At 37.5% G+C, this 21,113-nt stretch overlaps 4 protein-coding genes, 1 non-coding gene and 1 pseudogene across 10 annotated transcripts in view; 3 read left to right on the top strand and 3 right to left on the bottom strand.

Annotated features, from left to right (window-relative positions):
* Positions 1–1,072: 1,072 nt before the first annotated feature.
* On the bottom strand, positions 1,073–1,744 carry LOC121986153. Its single transcript, XM_042539975.1, has 3 exons — positions 1,624–1,744; positions 1,356–1,534; positions 1,073–1,261 (listed from the first exon to the last, which is right to left on the bottom strand). The coding sequence occupies exons 1-3, from the start codon at positions 1,717–1,719 to the stop codon at positions 1,162–1,164; spliced, it is 375 nt and encodes a 124-aa protein (XP_042395909.1). The 5' UTR covers positions 1,720–1,744; the 3' UTR covers positions 1,073–1,161.
* LOC121988241 lies at positions 1,624–1,701 on the top strand. Its single transcript, XR_006113975.1, has one exon. It is a non-coding gene; the product is annotated as a small nucleolar RNA snoR35 (small nucleolar RNA).
* A 2,312-nt stretch (positions 1,745–4,056) lies between the features above and the next one.
* LOC121986154 lies at positions 4,057–4,749 on the bottom strand (annotated as a pseudogene).
* Positions 4,750–4,802: 53 nt separating this feature from the next.
* On the bottom strand, positions 4,803–8,194 carry LOC121987084 (ethylene-responsive transcription factor ERF034-like). Its single transcript, XM_042540989.1, has 2 exons — positions 8,096–8,194; positions 4,803–5,327 (listed from the first exon to the last, which is right to left on the bottom strand). Exons 1-2 carry the CDS (start codon positions 8,192–8,194, stop codon positions 4,803–4,805), a joined length of 624 nt encoding a protein of 207 aa, XP_042396923.1.
* A 5,547-nt stretch (positions 8,195–13,741) lies between these two features.
* On the top strand, positions 13,742–17,247 carry LOC121986155 (haloacid dehalogenase-like hydrolase domain-containing protein 3). Of its 5 annotated transcripts, none has more exons than XM_042539977.1 (4): positions 13,742–13,907; positions 15,658–15,957; positions 16,406–16,612; positions 16,712–17,247. In XM_042539977.1, the coding sequence occupies exons 2-4, from the start codon at positions 15,700–15,702 to the stop codon at positions 17,021–17,023; spliced, it is 777 nt and encodes a 258-aa protein (XP_042395911.1). In that variant the 5' UTR covers positions 13,742–13,907; positions 15,658–15,699; the 3' UTR covers positions 17,024–17,247. The 5 variants fall into 5 exon arrangements, with proteins under 5 accessions (XP_042395911.1, XP_042395914.1, XP_042395910.1 ...); XM_042539980.1 differs by having other exon boundaries at positions 15,683–15,957; XM_042539976.1 differs by having other exon boundaries at positions 13,743–13,907; positions 15,679–15,957.
* A 1,110-nt stretch (positions 17,248–18,357) lies between these two features.
* The window catches only part of LOC121986156 (piezo-type mechanosensitive ion channel homolog), a 62,604-nt gene continuing 59,848 nt past the window's right edge, over positions 18,358–21,113 (top strand). The window contains exon 1 of one of the 2 annotated variants that reach the window (XM_042539983.1): positions 18,358–18,723. In XM_042539983.1, the coding sequence (XP_042395917.1) occupies positions 18,627–18,723 (97 nt within the window). In that variant the 5' untranslated portion in view covers positions 18,358–18,626. The remainder of the gene's footprint in view (positions 18,724–21,113) is intronic. The other variant, XM_042539982.1, reaches the window with a different exon arrangement.

The following is a 21,113-nucleotide window of genomic DNA, read 5'->3' on the forward strand; positions in this document are numbered from 1 at the left end:
GACCGATGTCTATGAAGCCGATATTAAAAGTCTGCCATTTTAGACATTGGGTTAAAACCGGTGTAGTATCACTTAACGACACCGATCTTCGAATCGGTTATTAACCGGTGTAGTATCACTTAACGACATTGTTTCATCAACGGTGTAAAACCGATGTAATATTATATGTTAATAACACCAGTTTTGGCAGCAGTAAATGACCGATGTAATATTAGTTAATAACACCGATTTTACAGCGGTGGAAAACCGATGTAATATGTATATTTTTTAACAGCACAATTTGATTTCCGAAACAATGAAAAACCGACAATAACAAAAAAAAAAACACAAATATTCACAAATTACACAAATATTCTTCATTCAATAATATCCATAAAATACACAAATATTCACAAATTATATAAATAATCTTCTTACAACAATATCCATAAAATACTCAAACATTCTTTTTACATCAAAAGCTAGCTAATAGATATCAAAATCAAGGTAGAACATTCTTTTAACACATCAAGGTAGAACCACACTTCAAATGTAATCTAGCATGCATTCAACACACTCGAACCACACTTCATCAATTTCAACTCTGGAGTACTTGAGATTTGTAAACTGTAAAAACACATAAATCCACCATATGTCAAATAACTAAAATAAATGTGTACATGTATCAAATAAAATAGAATACTGAGTTTTTAAAGGCTGCTGTGGAAGATAACGAATATAACATAGAATCTAAAACTTTCATATATGACACTTAGTATATGCTGCTTAGAATATAACATAGATAATTTGCTCCTTCTAATTCAAGTGTACAGATTGATAAGAACCGACAGCATCATACAACAACTTACTAGGCATGATAATGGTTGAACAAAGAAATATGACTACACAACAAATCCAGTGAAGGAAGCATAGAAGAACAAAGCTACCTCTGATGAAGAGATATACTATTTATTGTACTACCTCTGATGTCATCTTGGTATCCTGAATATCCTCCAGGCAGAGATAATCCTCCAGAACTGATGCTTCTTCCCATGTTACCACTGCCAACAAAGTTGCCTACAGAGCTTGTAAGTCTTGGCCCTACATTACCCAATACCGGAGAAACTCCCAAACCAGGAACAGAACTACGATTCCCAGAAGCTGAACTTGAGGAAATACCAGTTATTGACCCAGTGACTTCATTAATATTACTACTACTAAAAGCATGATTTCCAACAACATTAATACCCCCTCTATTTGTGACACCAGAGCCATGAGGCATCTGCATGAAAAAAAATCCAGAATCAATACTATAAAACACATTCAAAGGACCATATGATGCAGTGAAGTAATGTGGAAATAAACTCATGCCAGACCTAAGATAATGCAACCAAAAGATTGTTTGATGAGAACCGTCCACTAGGACTGCTTCCTCCTGGTTGCTGAACACCACCTGATGGTACACCACCCATTGCGGCCTCTCTGGATGCAAGCGAACCAGGCACATTTGGCAGGTTGAAGCTTCCATGAATATTATGCAATCCTTGAAGACCACCTATTTTTTTACAAACCGTAATCAAAATTCCACATACAAGCAAAATTTCACATGAATATGTTAATAAAGTTTATGTAGGAATGTCTAACCAGAAGGATGAAACCCAGGCACTGCCGCAGACTGGCCAGAAAACAATGTGGTATAGGGTCGGCCTGAGGAGTCCGCAAGATTAGATGTTGAACCATTAAGAGTTGACTGTACCAAGAGACCCAGTAATTTGATCTGCAAAAGCAAGACTAGTAAAAGCACAGGGCATGGGCTAGGTGCTAACAAACTTGGTATGCTAACCAACAAGAAAGAAACAACCGCGTCAAGTTAGTATTTACATAAACTGTATTGAACATCTGCACCAAACAACAAAAGCTACTCATCTCTAACAATTGAAACTCAACTAAGAATAAGAAATTATATTATTAATACCAAGAGTAAAATTACATCAAATACAAATCCCATACATAAAATAACAGATAGGTAATTTGGGATGAATATTGAAGTCTATAACTATTTATTCTACTTCTCTCCATCAAGCTAGAACATAATGGAGCATAGACATTGATGGTGCTTAGTTTGTCAAGTTGTACTCAATAAAGATTTGAGTAGCACTTTAGATATTAAGTTAGCAAATCATATGAAGTGGCTACACTGGTAGCCGCTAGAAGAATAAATGATGCTAGTCATACTATAAATACTGAAGACTTGTTTAAAGTACTACTAAAAAATTTCTTAGAAATAAAGATTATAATGCAATGTTTTTATCTTCAAAGGAGAAATTGTAACCATAAGATGTAAATGATTGGCTTCAGAGCCCAATTACAACCTAACCAAAAGTGATTCCTTCTTCCTTTTTTTTTCCCCATGAAGAATAAATTAAGCGAGTTAGAAAGACAAGATTTTATCTGGAAACACTCCCAAAGTAAAGCAGACATGCATTTGTATTAATTTAAGATGGCAATCTATGGCAAGCCCAAAGACAACTAACAAATAAAGGTTTTATCCTATACTCATGCATTATCACACTCCATGAGTCTAACCTCTGGCCTTTATACTCATGAAGCCAACATCACTAATGAACAAGATATCAAATATAAAAATGTCTCTAAAACTTCAAGCATACCAAGATAAAACCCTGACGATGGGTAAGGTAGTCAGCCCGTACGACCGACTTTCCAAACTGACGAAAGAAATAAGTCTGCATAATGTGATGTGACGATATTAATAAAGGAAACAAGTAAGATACATTCCTAGGCTCTATAAGATCATTTAGGCAAAGAGCATTTACACCTATCATCCATAAACTGGAGTTAGGTGTTACCTTTGATAAGGAGTCTTATGTTGCTAGAGATTCTTGTATGCTTTTCCTAGTGTATTAAAAGTTCATACAAAATTTTGGATTTAAGGAACTTACCACCCAAATGACAAGGCTATTTCTGCTCCAAGAATTTGACGAGTGGAACTTCATAAAGCTTGACTGCCTTCTCATTGTCAATGCCTGCATCAACACTCTTATTAAATGTTTCATTTGCTTGACAGAGCACTAGAAGAAAGATACTTTCTTTGAAGAACAAAATGGCTTAAACTAGAGATGATTAATCACCTTTAATCGCTGATTTAGTTTTCCTATAGGCAAGTAGTAATTAGGCAAGCAACCTACTGAATAAATCACATTCATTCTACTTTACTGCAGGGCTGAAAAACTCACACTGCCTTATATCCTAATTCAATAATCAAAGTAAAAAACTGCAAGCCATCATAGCAAAAAAAAATTAACAAGGTTGTGTAATACCACAAACTTGGTGAAGGATCAATACACACAAGAGAAGATATAGAAACAAATTATTCAAACCATACAATTGGAAGAAGCGATTCTAACTTAAAAAATATGGGCATCAGACAAGTATTTGAGGAACAATAAAAGCAACTAAGCAAGATTCATCAAGAGGCTGAACTAATAATCACACTCACCTAAGGTCCTGAACAACTAAACTAAAATATAGAAAGCCAAGTGAATCCTCAGGCAGCAGTCCTTGGCAAAAATTGCCAAAAAAAGTACGAATATTCTCGGTGCACCTCATCATACTGTCCTAATTTTTTCCTCTACCTTCATGTAGCTAACTCTTCAGATTAAATAATCTAAAAGAAGATTGAAGGAATAACTATAAACTTGATTGTTCTTCAGTCATTTCTTCTTCGTGGGTGGAATTCAGTTCTTAAGAGAGATTTCACTACTATATTATTTATATATGGTAGATCCAACTCAACAGTCAAAGTTTTCTAATTCAACATAAATCAAAGAAGATCAGATAGAACAATTTAATTAGATACCGCTAATATGCATTTTGATCAAATGAAATCACTGGCATAAATATATAAAATGGCGAGCATGTAAGAAAGCCCATAAGCAGTCGATTCAAGAATAACAAAACAAAATGGAAAGCAGAAAGACTTGTAAATTCTACTTTGTCTGACTTTGAAATCATAACGATAGCAGAACATTAAATTAACTAACATGGATCTAACGCTATAGCCACCTCCATTAATCGAACAAACTAAAGCCCATATCCTGCAATAAGAAAAACATAAAATGAGAAACGAACAATTTAAAAAAAGTAACTATAAAATCAGATAAAATTTACATAAAAAATGTGTTTTGGCCAATCTATATTATCCAGAGGGTTTGTTTGGCGACGAGAAACGAGAAAGAAAAAAAACCACAAATTTATGTCGGAAACGAAAATTTGCGGGAGGGAAAGACAGGGAGTTTCACCTCGTCGGATTCCTCCTTCTCCTCCACCTTCTCCTCCTTCTTAGGCTCCTCTACAGCTAGGGCGCCGCCCGCGCCGCTGCTACCAGGGGCGGCGACCCCGATGGCAGCCACAGAGCCACCGGAGGGCACGGAAGCGAACTTCTTCCGGCCGGCAGCGATGACTTCCGTTATGTCCTTGCCCTTGACTTCCGCGAGGAAGTGGTTGATCCTCTTAAGTCTTATCCTCTGCCTCCACTCCCACTACAAGCAAGAAACAAGGATCACCGAAATGAAACCAAGATAAATATGAGAGGGAAGAGAGTTCGACCTGATTCAAGGATGGATCTGATATCATCGGCGGAGGGGTTGGGGTTGCCGCCGAGGACGGCGAGGAGATAAGCCGCCACAATTTTCATCTTCGCTTCGAGATTTGCAGACGACGATGCCGCTGTTGCAAGGTCCCGGACCTCTCGGTGATGACTGCGTAGAATGAGGTGGGTCGGCTTAATTCCAATTTGTATCTTATCAAAACCCTAGGGTTGGGTCAGCGGAGGGAGGGCAGCGGAATGCAGGAGTAGGGGTGGGAGACGCAGCAGCGTCGGCGGCGAGGGGAAAGTTGGTCTTGGCCTTGGAACCACGGAACGCGCGAGCGGCGGAGTCGTAGGCCAGGGCGGCAGCCTCGGCCGAGTCGAAGGTTCCGAGCCACACCCTGACCTTCTTCCAGGGTCCCTGATCTCGGCCGCGAACCGCCCCCACGGTCGCTTGCGCACGCCGCGGAACCGCGTCTCCGCTACTGCCGCCGCCGGCTCCACCAGAACTCGGCCTTTCTTCATCTGGCCAACAGATCGACGGAATGAAAAGGAACAAAAGAAGGGGGAAGAGGGAGCGAGAGATGGGATCAAAGGAAGAGGAGTGCTGATTTCTCCATGTCGAATTGTTCAAAATTGGGGAGATAAATTGGCTGGTTGCTTCATCCACACGAACCAGTAGACCGCGACAGCGCCGACGACGGCCGCCGTCCACATCACCGTCGAGAGATCCATTACTCGTCTTTCAAATGATAACTCCTAAAAGGAGGATGTCGGAGGATTAGGGTTTCGATTTATGGTGGGCGAGGAGAAACCCAAAAGAAAGGGCGCTAAGAAAGTTCGCCAGAATTTTGGTTCATAGACACCGGTTTTAAAAATCACGGTTAAAATCGGTGTTTATTAATGAAAAAAGGCGCTCATAGACATCGGCTAAAAAAACCGATGTCTATAAGCGAAAATCTGCGCTCATAGACACCGGTTTTTGGGAAACCCGGTGTAAAATACTCAAAGACATCGGTTTTTGCTTAAAACTGTTGTTGTTCCACTGATGTCTATGAGAGTTTTTCTTGTAGTGGAGAATGGGTGGTTAACTCTGGCACCTCTCATCATTCACCACTGATCTCGCTACTCTCTCGTTGCATGAACCTTATTCTGAGAATGATAGCGTCGTCATTGGTGATGGTTCTAGACTACCTATCACACACACTGGTTCTTTCTCTTTCTCTACTTCATCTTTCCCTTTAGTTTTCTCCAATGTTTTATCCATCTATGTCAAAAAATTTGATTTCTGTCGTAGCACTTTGTGCTACTAATTCTGTTACATTTTTTTCTTTAATTCCTATTTTCAGGTGTTGGATTATCGTACGGGAGTGACACTGGTCAGCGAAGTCCATAGAGATGGTGTCTATTACTAGCCAAAATTTATGTCTATGCCATCATCGCCTTTCGCCTTTTCTATATTTATCTCGTCATCTATTTCCTTATGACATAGATGTTTAGGTCATCCATCATTAGATGTTTTACAACATTTTTTTATCCTTGGGTCTTTCGTTTCCTGCGAATACTTTGTCTAATTTTTCATGAAATATTAATAAGAGTCATAAATTGTCCTTTCATAAATCTAGTATTTCGTTGTTGGTGCGGTTAGCATTAACGACCTAACCCAGGTTTTGATGAATGACAAAATAAGTTAAGTTAGTTTCGTTGTTATCTAACACTCTGACCGAGTGTGCAGGAGAAGTCCAGACAGTCGACGGACTGACCTGATGTCTGGCACGAAGCCCAGCTAGGTCGGCGGGCCGACCGGATAGCTGGCACGAAGTCCAAACGGGTCGACGGGCTGACAGGACGTTTGGCACGAAGTCCAGCTAGGTTGACGGGCTGACCGGATAGCTGGCACGAAGTCCAGACGAGTTAAAGGGTTGACCTAACGTCTGGAAAGTAAGTAAAGGTAAGCCACTAGAGGGGAGTGAATGTGAGGACGCGTTTCCGGGAAGAGAACTTAGGCGCCGATCCGACTTAGAACCATTTTGGAACTCTAAGTCAAGATCATGACTAGATTCCAGTCTCGGAGAGACGGAATCTAATTAATATTCTTTTTGTTAAACTATGAACTGTGCTAATAATCTGTTTTGCAGGAGATATAAGTGTCTCAGACTAAAATTTTCTTGCAGGAAGGAAGCTGTTGGAAATCAAGGTCCGAGCGCCCGGAAGGTACCCGAGCGCCTGGAGGTCCGGGCGCCCGGAAGGTACTCGGGCGCCCTAAGGCAAAAATATATCCCCAACGTCATTTCGCCGCATGGAGTTCACTGATTGGCTTAGCTACGTCACAACCAGGGCACCCTGAAGGTTCCAAGCGCCCTGAACTTCATATATAAGGAGGGTTAAGGCTGGAGTCAGAACATCAACTCACAATCTGCATTCTTGCGCTCCTGCGACATTGCGACGCTACTCCGACAAAGTGCCTTTCCATTTTCTTCTTTTCTTTATTATTATTGTCGGAGTTTATTTTAGCATTTCCTGTACTTGGATTTGTAATAAGTTTCGAATTGCTAGTGAATTGCCCATCGAAAACACCCTTGTGTGCGGGCCTTGGAGTAAGAGTCGACACAGGCTCTGAACCAAGTAAATCAAACTGTGTTAGCATTGCTCTTTACTTTTCGCTTATACATTTTCCGCTGTGTACTCTCGATTTTTTTTTTAAATTGATATTTACCCCCCCCCCCCCTCTATTGACTTTCACGATCCAACACGTCTCGTGCTCCTTTGGATATTATCTTTTCTGATGTTTAGACATCTCCTATATCATCTTTTGATGGACTCAAATATTATGTTATCTTTGTTGATCATTTTACAAAGTATATATGGCTTTATCCTTTACGCAATAAATCGGATGTATACTCTACCTTTATTGCATTCAAACTCTTGTTGAAAATCGATTCTCAATGACATCAAAATACTATGCATTGACAATGGAGGTGAATCCTTAGCCCTTCGCTCCTTTCTTACTACTCATGGTATTAGTCATCTTACCACTTCTCCACACACTCCTGAACACAATGGATACTCTGAACGTCATCATCGCCATATAGTCAAAACTGATCTCACTTTGTTGCACAGAGCATCTATTCCACTCACTTCCTGGTCTTATGCCTTTGCTGCGGCAGTCTATTTGATTAACTGCATGCCTAAGGTCGGTCTCTCCTATATACCCTCTTTTGAAAAATTGTTCACCACCATTCCTGATCTTTCTAAGCTTCGAGTTTTCGGGTGTCTATGCTTTCCATAGTTGCGCCCCTACTCTCACCACAAACTTGATCCCAAGTCAACCTCTTGTGTCTTCCTTGGCTATTCTCTCACCTAGAGTGTCTTCCCTGTGCTATGATGTAGCTCTCAAAAGAGTCTTTGTATCACGTCATGTTAAGTTTGTGGAGCATGTTTTTCCATTTGTCATCACCTCCTCCTTGGATTTTACAGTAGTAGACATTGACTTTGAGCTCTATGCTGCACCAATTCTCCTGTGGGACCCTCCAGCATCGATGCCGCAACCTGCCACTGATCGTAGTCATCCGCAAGTGACTTCTTCACCGTTGTCATCATCTTCGCCATCATCACCTCTTGTTGTTGGGTCGTCCACGCTGCCTAGTGGCAACCGACCCTCTAGCCCATCGATTCTTTCTCCCCCTCTCGCTTCTCTAAACCAACATCCCGTGCAAACTCGCTCTAAAAATGTCATCTACAAACCTAATCCAAAGTAGCTTCTTCATACTAGTCTTCCACAATCTGTGAACCCTCCTCTGTCACGTAGGTGCTCAAAGATCCGAATTGGGTACAAGCCATGCATGAAGAGTATGATGCTCTTCTCCGTAATCAGACTTGGACTCTTGTCCCACCTTCGCGAGACCAAAATCTTGTGGGTAATAAGTGGATGTTTCTCATTAAACATAATTCTGATGGCTCAATTGATCGGTATAAGGCTCGTCTTGTTGCCAAGGGTTTTCATCAGCACCCTGGTGTTGACTTTCATGATACATTCAACCCTGTTTTTAATCCAGTAACAATGCGCATTGTTCTTAGTCTGGATGTGAATCAAAGGTGGTGTCTTCACCAACTCGATGTAAATAATGTGTTTCTTAATGGTCATCTTGCAGAGGAGGTTTATATGGTACAACCTTCGGGTATGCGCAGTGCTGAGTTTCCGGATCATGTGTGTCGTTTACATAAGGCGCTTTATGGCTTGAAGCAGGCTCCGTGCACCTGATATTTGGAGCTTCGCGCTTTCTTGATCTCTCTTGGCTTTATCGCATCCGAGCTGACATCTCCTTATTTATTTATTCTCGGGATGATACTGTTATCTATTTCCTTGTATATGTTGATGATCTAATCATTATAGGGAGTGATGCTTCATGCAAAATTTACGATTAAGGATCTTGGGACTCTTTCCCTCTTCTGCGGTATTGAAGTTCGCCCAACCTCAAATGGTCTTCTCTTATCTCTGCAAAAGTATGTCACTGATCTTCTCTCCAAACACAACATGCTTGACTCCAAGCTGGTCTCCACTCCTATTGCTGCTGGCTCTCATCTTACTTTGCATGATGGATCTTCATCTTTTGATGTGACTTACAACATCTCCATATGACTCGTCCTGATATTTCCTTTGCTGTCAACAAGCTTTCACAATTTATGCATGCTCCTTCAAAGACACATTAAGGTGATGTGAAGCGTCTACTGCAGTATCTCAATGGTACTAGAGATCTTGGCATTCGTCTTCTTGCGGATACACTTTTTACTCTATATGGTTTCTCTGATGCAGACTAGGCAGGAGATCTAGATGATCGATGTTCTACGGGTGCATTTATTATTTTTTATGTGCTAATCTGGTTTCCTAGAAATCTATCAAACGACGCACGGTTGCACGCTCTTCGATTGAGACTGAATATCATGTCATTGCCTCTGCAACAACTAAGATCCAATATATTAAGTCACTTTTGTCATATCTGCTTCTTCCGGTTACCACGTCTGTTGTGCTTTTTACTGATAATTTGGGTGCCACATATCTTTCAGCTAATCCTATTTTTCACTCTCGGATAAAGTATCTGACTATTGACTATCACTTTGTTTGTGATTTGGTGCAGACCTCCGAACTACGAGTTACTCATATTCCTGTTGAGGATCAGTTGGCTGATGCACTTACAAAGTTACTTTCTCGACCTCGGTTGTTTGTTATTTGTAGTAAGATTGGTGTCATTTATGGGACATCATCTTGAGAGGGCGTATTAGGAAATAATTATTATAAGTAAATAGTTATTTGTTTCCTAGTATTAGAGAATAATTATTATTAGGAAATACTTATTGTTTTCCTAATTTATGTATTTTCCTATTTTCACTTGTAATGACTTGACATTTATTTATGCCTGAGTATTAGTAGAAGACCACATTGCAGTGTATGATATTGAGTATCCTATGAAGTCTTGTTTGTTATTTAGGCTTATGCATAAACGCTAATGAGGTTAGATCCTTCTATCAATACATTGTTGTACCCATTGTCGACCATTGTCTCTCATTCGTAGTTGAGAGAGTCGTCAACAATCATTTTTATATTTGATATATACTATTGAGACCATACCATAGTGTAGTTAGCTGAATTCACTCTTGAATGTGATTATTACGACTTACTTACCATTTCTGATTTGTACACTTAGATATCTTGTCTGCTCACAAGACCATCCGTGGTAGAGTATTCTCCAGTGACAATGACTAGTTATTTTTCCTGTTTGCCCATTGAACCATCTGTGGTAGAGCGTTCTCCTGCAAATATATATATATATCCTGACTGCCCACGAGATCCATTCATGTTAGCAGTTTGAGCTAGTCAGGACTTGTTATATGTTTTTGTATGCTAGTTATGCATATATTTGTGCAGGTTTAGAGGTAGAATATGTACTCTTGATTTATTGATCACACCTGGTTAAACAGGTTAGTGGAGTATTATTATTATTTGTTATGCTTCTAGTTAGCAAACGATTATAGTGACACTCTTACTTTTATAGTTAGTATTTTTCTTGAGACTGCCCCCTTTGATCTTTTTATGTTATTATCACGTACTATCTTCTTGTACCTATGGAGTATGTTATACTCACTACCCCTTGCTTTCCCTTTTATTTCTAGATTAGTAGGTAGATGACATGTCGTGTCGCTCAGAGGTCCTGGCTACTAGGGGTGTCAATTCGGGTGGGTTGGGTCAAGTTGGGTCGGGTTGAGTTTTTTTTTAACTCAACCTGAACCCGATCCGAACCCGAGTTCAACCCAAAACACCTAAACTCTAACCCGAACCCGACCAACCCGATCAACCTGAACTCGACCCATATAACCCGAAAATCCGATTCAAAATGACTTTTTTGGGCTATTTTTCTATAATTCTTCACTTTTATCTCAATACTCCATCATTATCATACAAATATACATAAAAACATCTAAATTTTTAAAATAAAATTTGATTTAATCATAAAAAAACCCACAAAACCCTATATTTAAGTCAACCCGGGTCAACCCAAACCCGATCCGACCCAACCCGAACATTTTTTACTCTCCAACCCTCCAACCCGAACCTGACCCAATCCCAAAAATGTCCAACCCGAACCTGATTTTTTTCGGGTCGACTCGGGTTGGGTCGTCGGGTCGGGTTCATTTTTGACACCCCTACTAGCTACCAGTTCCACGTCGCATCGATAGTTTTTTGTTTCTGCTGTTACTCTTACTTGTATTTTGTCTTTCCAAACTAGTTCATGTATTGTATAACTTGTGCATGAATTTTTGGATTTATGATGTCCTTTTGTCTGTTATGTATTTGTTGAGGTAAGTTGTACCGATACGGAGTCTAGTTTCTTGTCTTACATGGTTGTAGTTGTTTCTAGCTTTATGGGTTCATGTTATTATTTTTGTTCAGTCGTGTGACTATGTATCTAGATTTCAATTGTCATTATTACAAGGAAAGTGCTGGTAGATTTTTGTCGAACAATCTTATCCTAAGCATGTGACAATACCTTCTTATTTACTAAGTAGAAAGCTTCTACCAAAATGCCGAATACAATATTTCTCTCGTTTTAAATGTGTTTCACCCCTTCTTGACACCCTTTAGAACTCAATCTTCAAGTGTATTTGATCCCGGTCACTTGAACCAACACTTCAAATACTTAGATGACCTTAGACATCTGCTCGACTGCTCGATCTCCGTTATTTGCCAAGGTTCACTTGAATTTAAACTTTCATGTGTGTATATATATTATAAAATTTGGGTACAACTAGGAATGGACATTAATTAATTCAGTTAATTTAGTATTAATTTTGTATAAATTATTATTATTATTTTTAAACAAATTTACTTAATTTGCTATTAATTTTGTATATTTTATTTTATTTTTTAAATAAATTTAGTTATTTTGCTATTAATTTTGTATACATTTTTTTATTATTATTTAAATAAATTTGGTTAATTCGGTGTTAACTAAAATAATCACTTTTTAATTAGATTCAGTTAATTTGATTTTAGTAAAACTTTGATTCGATTCGGTTAGCTAATATTAAATCGATTAATTTATTCACCGAATTAACTTATTACTCACCCTTAGGTACAACTGATAAAAACAAACTAAAAAAATCCACATCAGTTGTCTTATTTAAAAATTTTAACTAAAATTTTAAATAGGATAGTTAAAAAATATTTACATCAACTACTCTATCCATTTTTAAAATTTAACATCTATGAATGTTCAGATTCTCTGTCCCAACAATAATGTGCCCCCTTATCGATCGGGCGATCATGACATTCTCGAGATGAGTATGATATCCTCATGATGTGCACTGTATGCTTGAGATGTGATTCGACTAGTCCGATCGACGAGGGGACACAGGGACACATGATTGTTGGGACAGAGGATCTGAAATCCTATGAACGGTACTTCTCTAAATTTAGGGAATAAAGCATCAACATCAGCTACCCTATCCAAAGATTTTACTCTAAATTTTTGATATGTTAACTAAAACCCTCTGCGTCAGTTATCATATCCATTCCCTAAAATTAGATTTGATAAATAGTGATTATCTAAATTTAGAGAATGAAACTTCTACCATAATTTTTTTTTTTTTAATCTTTCTCCTTCTACTCAATCTTTTCAATGTCCCTCCTTCTACTCATTTCATAAATATAATAATAAAAAATAGAAGAAAGAGAAGAAAATAATAAAAAAATTAAGAATGATGAAAATTTTAGGGTATTTGATGTAATGTATAGTAAAAAATAATTATCTAAATTTAATAAAGTAAGTCATTTATCCTAAATTTTAGATATAGTAATAAAAAAATTTGATGTGAATGCTCTAAATGCCATAGAGGTGAGGAAAAAAATAAGGAAGTTAATATATTATATAATGAAAAATAAGTATCTAAATTTAAGAAAATATTTTTTAAATCCTAAATTATATATTTTGGATAAGAAAATTGGTGAATCATAATCAAATTGTAGCAAAAAGATGGGAGTTAAATCAAGAAGCTATAGTTGGGTAATAGGGGGTAGAGATGTAAATGAGTCAAGTCGCTCGTGAGCTATTCGAAGCTCGATTCGATAAAAGCTCGTTTGAGCTTGTTTAATGAGGCTCGTTAAGATAAACAAACTAAGCTCAAGCTTCACAATATTTGGCTCGTGAACATGTTCGTTAAGCTCATAAATCAACTTTTAAATAAAAAAATAATAATTTTGATATTGAATTTATAGAGTTTACACTATACTTATGAAAAACATAGACAAATATATTAAATTTATTTATTAGAATAAAATTATAAATTTTAACAAGAATATTTTATATATTTTTTAAAATATATAATTTAGTTTTTAATGAATATTTAAATTTATAATTTATATTTATTAAACTCGTTTAGGTTCGATAAAAGTTCGAATAAGTTCGTAAGCCATGGATATATTCGTTAAATAAAGCTCGAGCTCGACTCGATTATAAACAAGTCAAACTCAAATATTCAAGAATTCGACTCGACTATGCTCGATTACACCCATAGTAGGGGGAGATAATCAAATTTGATCTATACATTTCTAATTTGATGGACTTCCATCTATTCACTTTCATTTTCTAAAAATGTTTTTACAACGTACTTGTTTTTTGCTCGAATCAGAACCGCCCAAAGGAGAGGGAGTAGAACGGAGCCCAAAACCAGCGTCTGAGCTCCGCTGGTTTCTTCCGATGCCGACAAAACCACTTCGGTTTCGACGAAATCGTTGATCTTTCGCAAAACCTCGAGCTCGAGATCGGCGGTAAGCTCCGCGATTAATACTCGCTTCCTGCTACTGGATTTCCTGCGGACCTCTCTTTGCCTTTTTTTTTTTTTTTTTTTGTTTCTTCTTCGATTACCAAAAGTCTCGCGTTCTTGTCTTCTCCTCCTGACTCGGTTAGTCCCTTTTCCATCCGAGGATCTGCGTATGTTTTTGTTCGTTCTCGTGATTTCTTTTGTATGGAGAAATCAGATCTTGCCGCTGCTTTGCTTTCCCTTGATGCTTGATGTGTTTCTATGTAGTCTTTGAACTTCTGTGAGATGAACAAGTAGATAGATCCCTTTTAGATATTCGTTGTTCCGGTTGTTGCGTTTGGGTTTAAGATCTGATCTTTCTGTTGATTTCCTCTACTTCTACAAAGTTTCTGTCTGGTTGAAAGAACAATCTTGAATTTGTCTAGTTTGTTCTTAGAAATGATTTCATAAGCCTAGCTCGAAGAGGATAAAGTTTGAAATTTGTGTTGACTAGTTTGCATTTTAGCTATTTTTCCCTTGAAATAAAAAATTGTTTTGATGTTATTGTATCATTGGAAATCATATAAATGAATTGATGTTGTTCATCTATATTGCTGCTGAGGAACTTCCGGATCATAGTTCTTCTGCGTAGGAGTCATCAAGTGCTTGTGTGATTCTATTGTTTTGGCTTATTACGAAGGTTGGTTCATCTGTTGTTATTTCTCTTATGTGGTCATATGACATCTCTTTTCCCTTGACAAGATTTAATAGGGTTGGTTATGGCCCGGTTTATTGGATTAACGAGAAGAATCAGGATTAAATGGAAATAATTCTGTTTGAATACTCTGATCTGGATTAAAGTTAATCTTATCTTTCTGCTTTTCTAGCACAGCAAAATTAGTTGCTAGATCAGAACGACTTTCTGTCAAAGCATCTGGGGCTTGAATACTTTTAATAACATTGTCGCGAATGTCACTTTTGGGAATGGTTTAGCCTTATCACTTCCATCCTGAATGGGAATCGTCTCACATCCAATGTGGTGTAGGAATACCTCATTGTCAAGACTTGAAAAATAAAAAATGGTAGCTAGAATGGAATTTGAAAACAATTTCACTTTAGGGATTCACTAATTTATATGTCATGATTCCACGCATCACTAATTTAAGGTTGCTAAATTCTTTCATGTCCTTGATTAATCATTTTTTATTCTAGTCATACTTTTTCAAATGCTACAGCAAAATAAGAGATGGACAAAATATCCTGATGCCCAATTTTTTTCTCCTTCATTTCTTTTTGTCATATCTTGTGTTATTCTATTAATGGTGCCATAGGGTTTCTCATCCCCAAACAAGTTCTGGAAAAGACACCAATCAACTGAAGCAAATGTAATTCTCAGAAAAACTCTTCCTTATCGGAGAATAAATTTTAATCTTTGTTCTGGTGAACTAGACGAGTTAATAATTTCTGTCAGTTTTTCTTTAATGATCTCTATAGTTCTATTTTGTGATTTCAATTGGTGACTTTGGTTATGTTTAACTTTGAAGTTCAGCAACATTTTTGTATCATTGAATCTCCTTGAAAGCACTAATTCCTTTTGGTTTACATTTTTGCAACTAAAAGTTTGCAATTCTGAGATTTCAACTGTTAAGTTGTATAATCATACTTGTAATAAATTTCACATGTGGAACATTTTTGCATAGGATGAATTACATTGTTTCAAGCTGTTTGACTGCCAGTTGATCAATTTTTTATTGCTGTAACATCACTTGAGCTAACAGAAGTCAGGTGTACATTTGAAGGAAGACTCAACTACCACCGTAATGTCGATGTTGTCCAAGCTGCGCTGTATAACTGTAGATGTTACTGGCACTCTAATAGCTTACAAGGGAGAACTTGGGGATTACTACTGCATGGCAGCTAAAGCAGTAGGGTTGGCTTGTCCTGATTACAAGCGCATGCACGAAGGCTTCAAGTCTGCATATACAGACATGGCAAAAGAGTATCCATGTTTTGGGCACGCAGCTAAAATGTCGAATATTGATTGGTGGAGATCATGTGTTAAAGATTCATTTATCAGGGTAAGCAGAACATAGTCTACGTTGAAACAAACTTTTTAAATATATTCCTCGGTATTTATTATAGTTTTTCTGTTAGCTTTTGTCATGACGTCACTAGATAAAGTTAGTATTTGGGATATACACACAAGTGAATGCAATATCCAGGCAGGTAAAGAACTTTTCTTAAAAATTTGCCATTTCACTAAATGGTTATTTTATTTTTCCCTCTGTTAGACCTTGTTGCGGCTTTTCACTCTTTAGAATCTATGGTATGCTAATTCACCCTTATAAGATTTGTTGTCGGTTTGCTAAATGGTACTAGACTGTTAATTGTCAAAGATTGACAGTATTCTCAAATGATTAATGTGATTATATTCAATAAATGTGTGCTCACATGTCAAAATAGCTTGTTTCATGTGTTTATTTTGATACTTAGAAGTTTTCCATTTACCTTTCTTGGTTGTTGCAGGCAGGCTACGAATATGACAATGAGACATTTGAAAAAGTGTTCAAGCGCATATATTCAACGTTTGGATCTTCTGCACCCTATTCTGTATTTCCTGATTCTCAACCCTTCCTTAGATGGGTACGTCGTAAGGGCCTCAAAGTTGGGATTGTCAGCAATGCAGAGTATCGATATCAAGATGTAATTCTTCCTGCCTTAGGACTCAATCAGGTATTAGATTGTCTCCTTGTTCACCCTTTATAGTCCACATGTTATGATCTCCAAATGAGGGTGCATGATGTCGTTAGATTAACAAAGTTGCATTTCCAGAGGTCAGAGTGGGACTTTGGTGTATTCTCAGGCATAGTGGGTGTTGAGAAACCAGATCCAAGGATCTACGAGATTGCACTTGAGATGGCAGGAAACATTGCCCCAGACGAAGCACTGCACATTGGGGACAGTATGCGCAAGGATTACATCCCTGCCAGAAGCGTCGGTATGCGCAGTATACTATTGGATAGATTTAAGACATCAGACGCCGAAAGTTGGAGACAATCTGGTGCAATTGTGCTTCCTGATCTGGTGGCTGTTCAAGAATTGCTCACCAAGGAAGAAACTGCTAACGCAGCTCAAGAAGCCTAGAATCTGCAATCACAAGCAGACGCAAACAAACACAAAAAAAAAAAAAAAACTGAAAAAAAGGGAGGAGAAAGAAATTACCTTCATTTGGCTATTAATTGTGTTTCTTACAGGTAGTGTTGGCTGGCTGAGATTCTTGAAACTCTACTGTGATTGTAATATGCTGGGATGAGTTTCTATCATTGATAGGAAACACAAGTGAAGGAACAATTTGATCTTGTAGGCCATCTTTTCCTTGGTGTTTACTCTTTCAGTCTATGCATTAGGAAAATTTTCATATGCCATCAGGATTACCGTAAAACAGTTAGACTCTTAATCAGACATCTTTAGGTTTGAATTTTAATGGGACGATAAATATAAGAATGTTAGCTGTTTGGATAGACTTGATTTACTTTGTTGGTTGATGGAAAATTTTACTATAGATATTTTTCTCTGGGATGACAAATTTAAGATGTTGATCATTTGAATGAGTTTAGTATTTTTTTGATTTATTTTGATGGTCAGTAAAAAAAATTCTTATGTGGTTACTTTTTTTTTACGGTCGGATCAATCATTTTTAGAATTAGTTAGGATTTAGATATCTAAATAAAAAAATAAAAAAGGAATACTTTCATATAGACGTTAAGAATGTCTTATTAGACTGAGGCAATGGTTCAAGTGTTTTATCAGTTTTTTAGGTTGGTAAGGTTTGAATTTTAATTTTAATAAATTAATAGATGAATTTAATAGATGATTAATCTAAGAACGTTGGGTCCAACATCTCTGTTAATCTGTCTCCGGTAGGTGGGATCACATAAGTTGATTGATTAATTTGAATATATCTCATTTACTTAATAAGTAGTATTTATCTAAATTAATCAATGAATATAATAATCTATCTTTTGAACTGTAAAGTGTAATCTGCACTCCGTGTCTTCGGAAGTAAATCACTCTTGGAGTTTTCTTTTCAAAATAATTTTCATCTTTTTTATTAGTATATGATAAATAGGAGATAGTTGCTGACGGTAGGTAACAATTTTACCAGGCAGAAGTAAAATATGTACGCGTCCGCATATTTCAAGTCCCCACAAAAATTTTAGCAACAGTTGTCCTTAGTGGGTCCCACGCTCCCCTTCCCGGGATCTCACCTTCCAGTCTAGCGCAATGGACGGCCGCATCAAGAATGTTGCCTTTCCCCGACCGTTACAGTCTTTTTCGAGAGATTAGTATTCGTACTGGAATTACAAGTCGCTCGACCGAAACCCGTCTAGGAATTGGATGGTAGAGGATTGTCATTCCCGGGTGTGCCGATGGGTGATCCGTAATCGAGTGTGAAAAGCTTGCAATTATTTCTTTTCTGACGGAGCAACGTTCCCTGCGGAGTCTAATTTGGGAAGCGCAGTGCCTCGTCCGACCGCGAACGGGGAATCCCGTTTCGTGCCGCCCGAGCCCGAAGCCCAAATCTGGCTGCAATAGCCCGATCCGTCCCGTGACGAGCACATTCTAATCGGCGTATCCGTGGTTCGTCCTCATCCCCGCTTTCTCCTGATCCCCATGCGCGATTGCGTTCGCCGGAAGTCGCCGATGTATCGCGGCGGCGGCAGAGGGGGAATTCGAGATAGGGTTTATGCCTCCCTGGATTGATGATCTGTCAGCTCGTACCCGGACAGGACCGATGACGGGATTTCTTGGTAGTTTCCTGCTGCCTCTACTGCTTCTGGCAGGTCGGTCAACGAACCCTTCTCTCCTCGTTTGATAGCGCAGCTATCTGCCTTCATGATTCTTTCCTTTTTCTTTATCTGGTGACTGGTTGAAGTCTATATTTGATTTGGTTTATTAAATAGAGACTGGTGGAGTAGGTTTCATGTGTGTCTTTACGTAGGTTAAATGCGTACAATTTGGTTGAGAATTAAAATGGGGATTTTTTTTCTTCTCATTTTCAATAAAAAAGTGATTTTCAATAAAATCAATTTCTAGTTATTTTCGTCAAGGGAAATGAATTCTCCCATAGATTTCTAATTTTGTTCTTTTCAAGTCCATTGAGTTAACTTTCAGAATCTGCTCTTGCGTGTGACATAATTCCTTATTCAATGACCAAAATGGTAAACCACATATTCTTACACATGTTAAGAAAAGTGAGGTTTAGGCAAATTTCAGTCTGTGCTTCTACAAGAGCAGTGCTAACTGAATTGGAAAAATTTATTCAAGAATGTTGCTGAACCATACCCCTAAGGATTAGATTAGTTTTGTTCATCTTGCCATATATCTCAGGACCCACCTTCTTCAACTTTATTTTAGTCTCTTGAACATATCTGTCATTCACATCAAGAGCATGTGCAAATCACCTGTCATGAAGTTGTAACAGCACCAATTCCTTAAAAAAAAAAAAAAAAACTTCAGTTGCTCTTCCACTATCAACAACGTGGTCTGTCATGGCATGGGCAATTACTACTTCTTTGCATTTTTTTTTTCTTGTCAAATTTCTCAACTGTGGAACTAGTAAGGAAAATAGATGCCTCTTCTTGAGAGGATGCAAGATTTTTCTTGTCCATTTTGAAGGATTAAGTTTTTCATTTTGGAAGATGTCTCTATCATACAACCACCGTATCCCTAATAGTATATGTCAGACATTCATATCCATCATATCTCACATAACAGAGTGAGCCCAAATGTGCATATGGGGTTCGAAATGGATGTGCATGAATTATATCTCTTAGAAAGTTCAAGAAATAAAAACTTGTTAATTTTTATCTCCAATGTTACCTCTTTAATTGTTACTTTTTTTGTAATTTTTATTAAATCTCAATTTATCGATCTTAGAGTTATCATCATTTTTAATAATCTTAATTTCCAATTCACCTCTTATTTAGAGTGACGTCCAATAGCCATATTCATTAACCATACATGGGTTGAAGCCCTTAGCCAGCACACTAATGGGCCTAATTCTCAACTCAAGAATGAGGACTGAAGCTGTAATAAAAAAAAAAAAATACAACAATGAGTTGAAGCCCCCCAACGAAAGTGACCGAAGTCCTAATAAGATCATATGGCCTGGCTATTAATTTTTCACCATTTCCACTCTAATTCTCTTGATAAATCTCTTGTGTTTCAATCATCATTTGGTTCATTTTATATTTCACTTTAAGTTCTATCACGTTATGCTCCAGTTATCATCCTTCCATAATTCATTACAACATTAGGATTAACCTAAGTTAACCATATTTTTATTCCATTAAAGTTAATTAATGCATTATAAAATATACATGAAAAGCCCATATTTCGTATCTAAATGAGTGTATGTAGAGATTGCCATCCTAGATTCAACATATGAAGGTAAAGCAAAATAAAAAAAGTGTCTATGGACTGGGGATATAATATCATATTTAAAATACCATTCCATCCCTTGCTTCTATCCAATCCAAGATTATACCTGCACGTTAATCCTTAAAACATCATTTTAACCCCTTTTCATAAAAATATAGCATATTATTCTTAAAATTAAATGACTAACTAATAATTATTCATCACAATTTATCCAGTAATAGTGTGCCAAACTATTAATCATCACATTTAATCCAAACTATTGAATCTGATTTGGGTTGGTAACTTATCTTTTTCTTCAGGGCTAGTGTGCCGACGGTATTATCCAATATGTTTGCTTGTAATTCATCTTTTTTATTGAGCCTAATTTTAATGTCATATGTACACTAATATGCATGTAACACAACGGGCCAGATAATGTTATATGCAATACTGTACTGATCACTAAATTTGTCACACTCAGTTTGACTTATCATCACTAATTAGTGTAGATTGTATTGTCTTGCTCAATTGGTTACTATGGTTTTGTCTTTTCACCCTCTATACTACTCGCAACTTGCTGGTATCTAGTATTCTCATTTGACTTAGTGGATTGGTCTCAATGTTATTCCATCACACACTGCTGGAATATAGTTTTTTTTTCTGTTCAGATCCGTGAAGCATTTCTCCTTGATAAATGCCTTCTAGATCCGTGGTACTATACTCACTCAAGTTAGGCATCTTCTAGGTCGAACACACTCGCCCTCGTCTCATCCCTAGTGGCCCTGTGGAGATTGTGTTGTTTCTGTCAATT

The sequence above is a fragment of the Zingiber officinale genome, chromosome 5B, assembly GCF_018446385.1.
Source record: "Zingiber officinale cultivar Zhangliang chromosome 5B, Zo_v1.1, whole genome shotgun sequence".
NCBI lineage: Eukaryota > Viridiplantae > Streptophyta > Magnoliopsida > Zingiberales > Zingiberaceae > Zingiber > Zingiber officinale.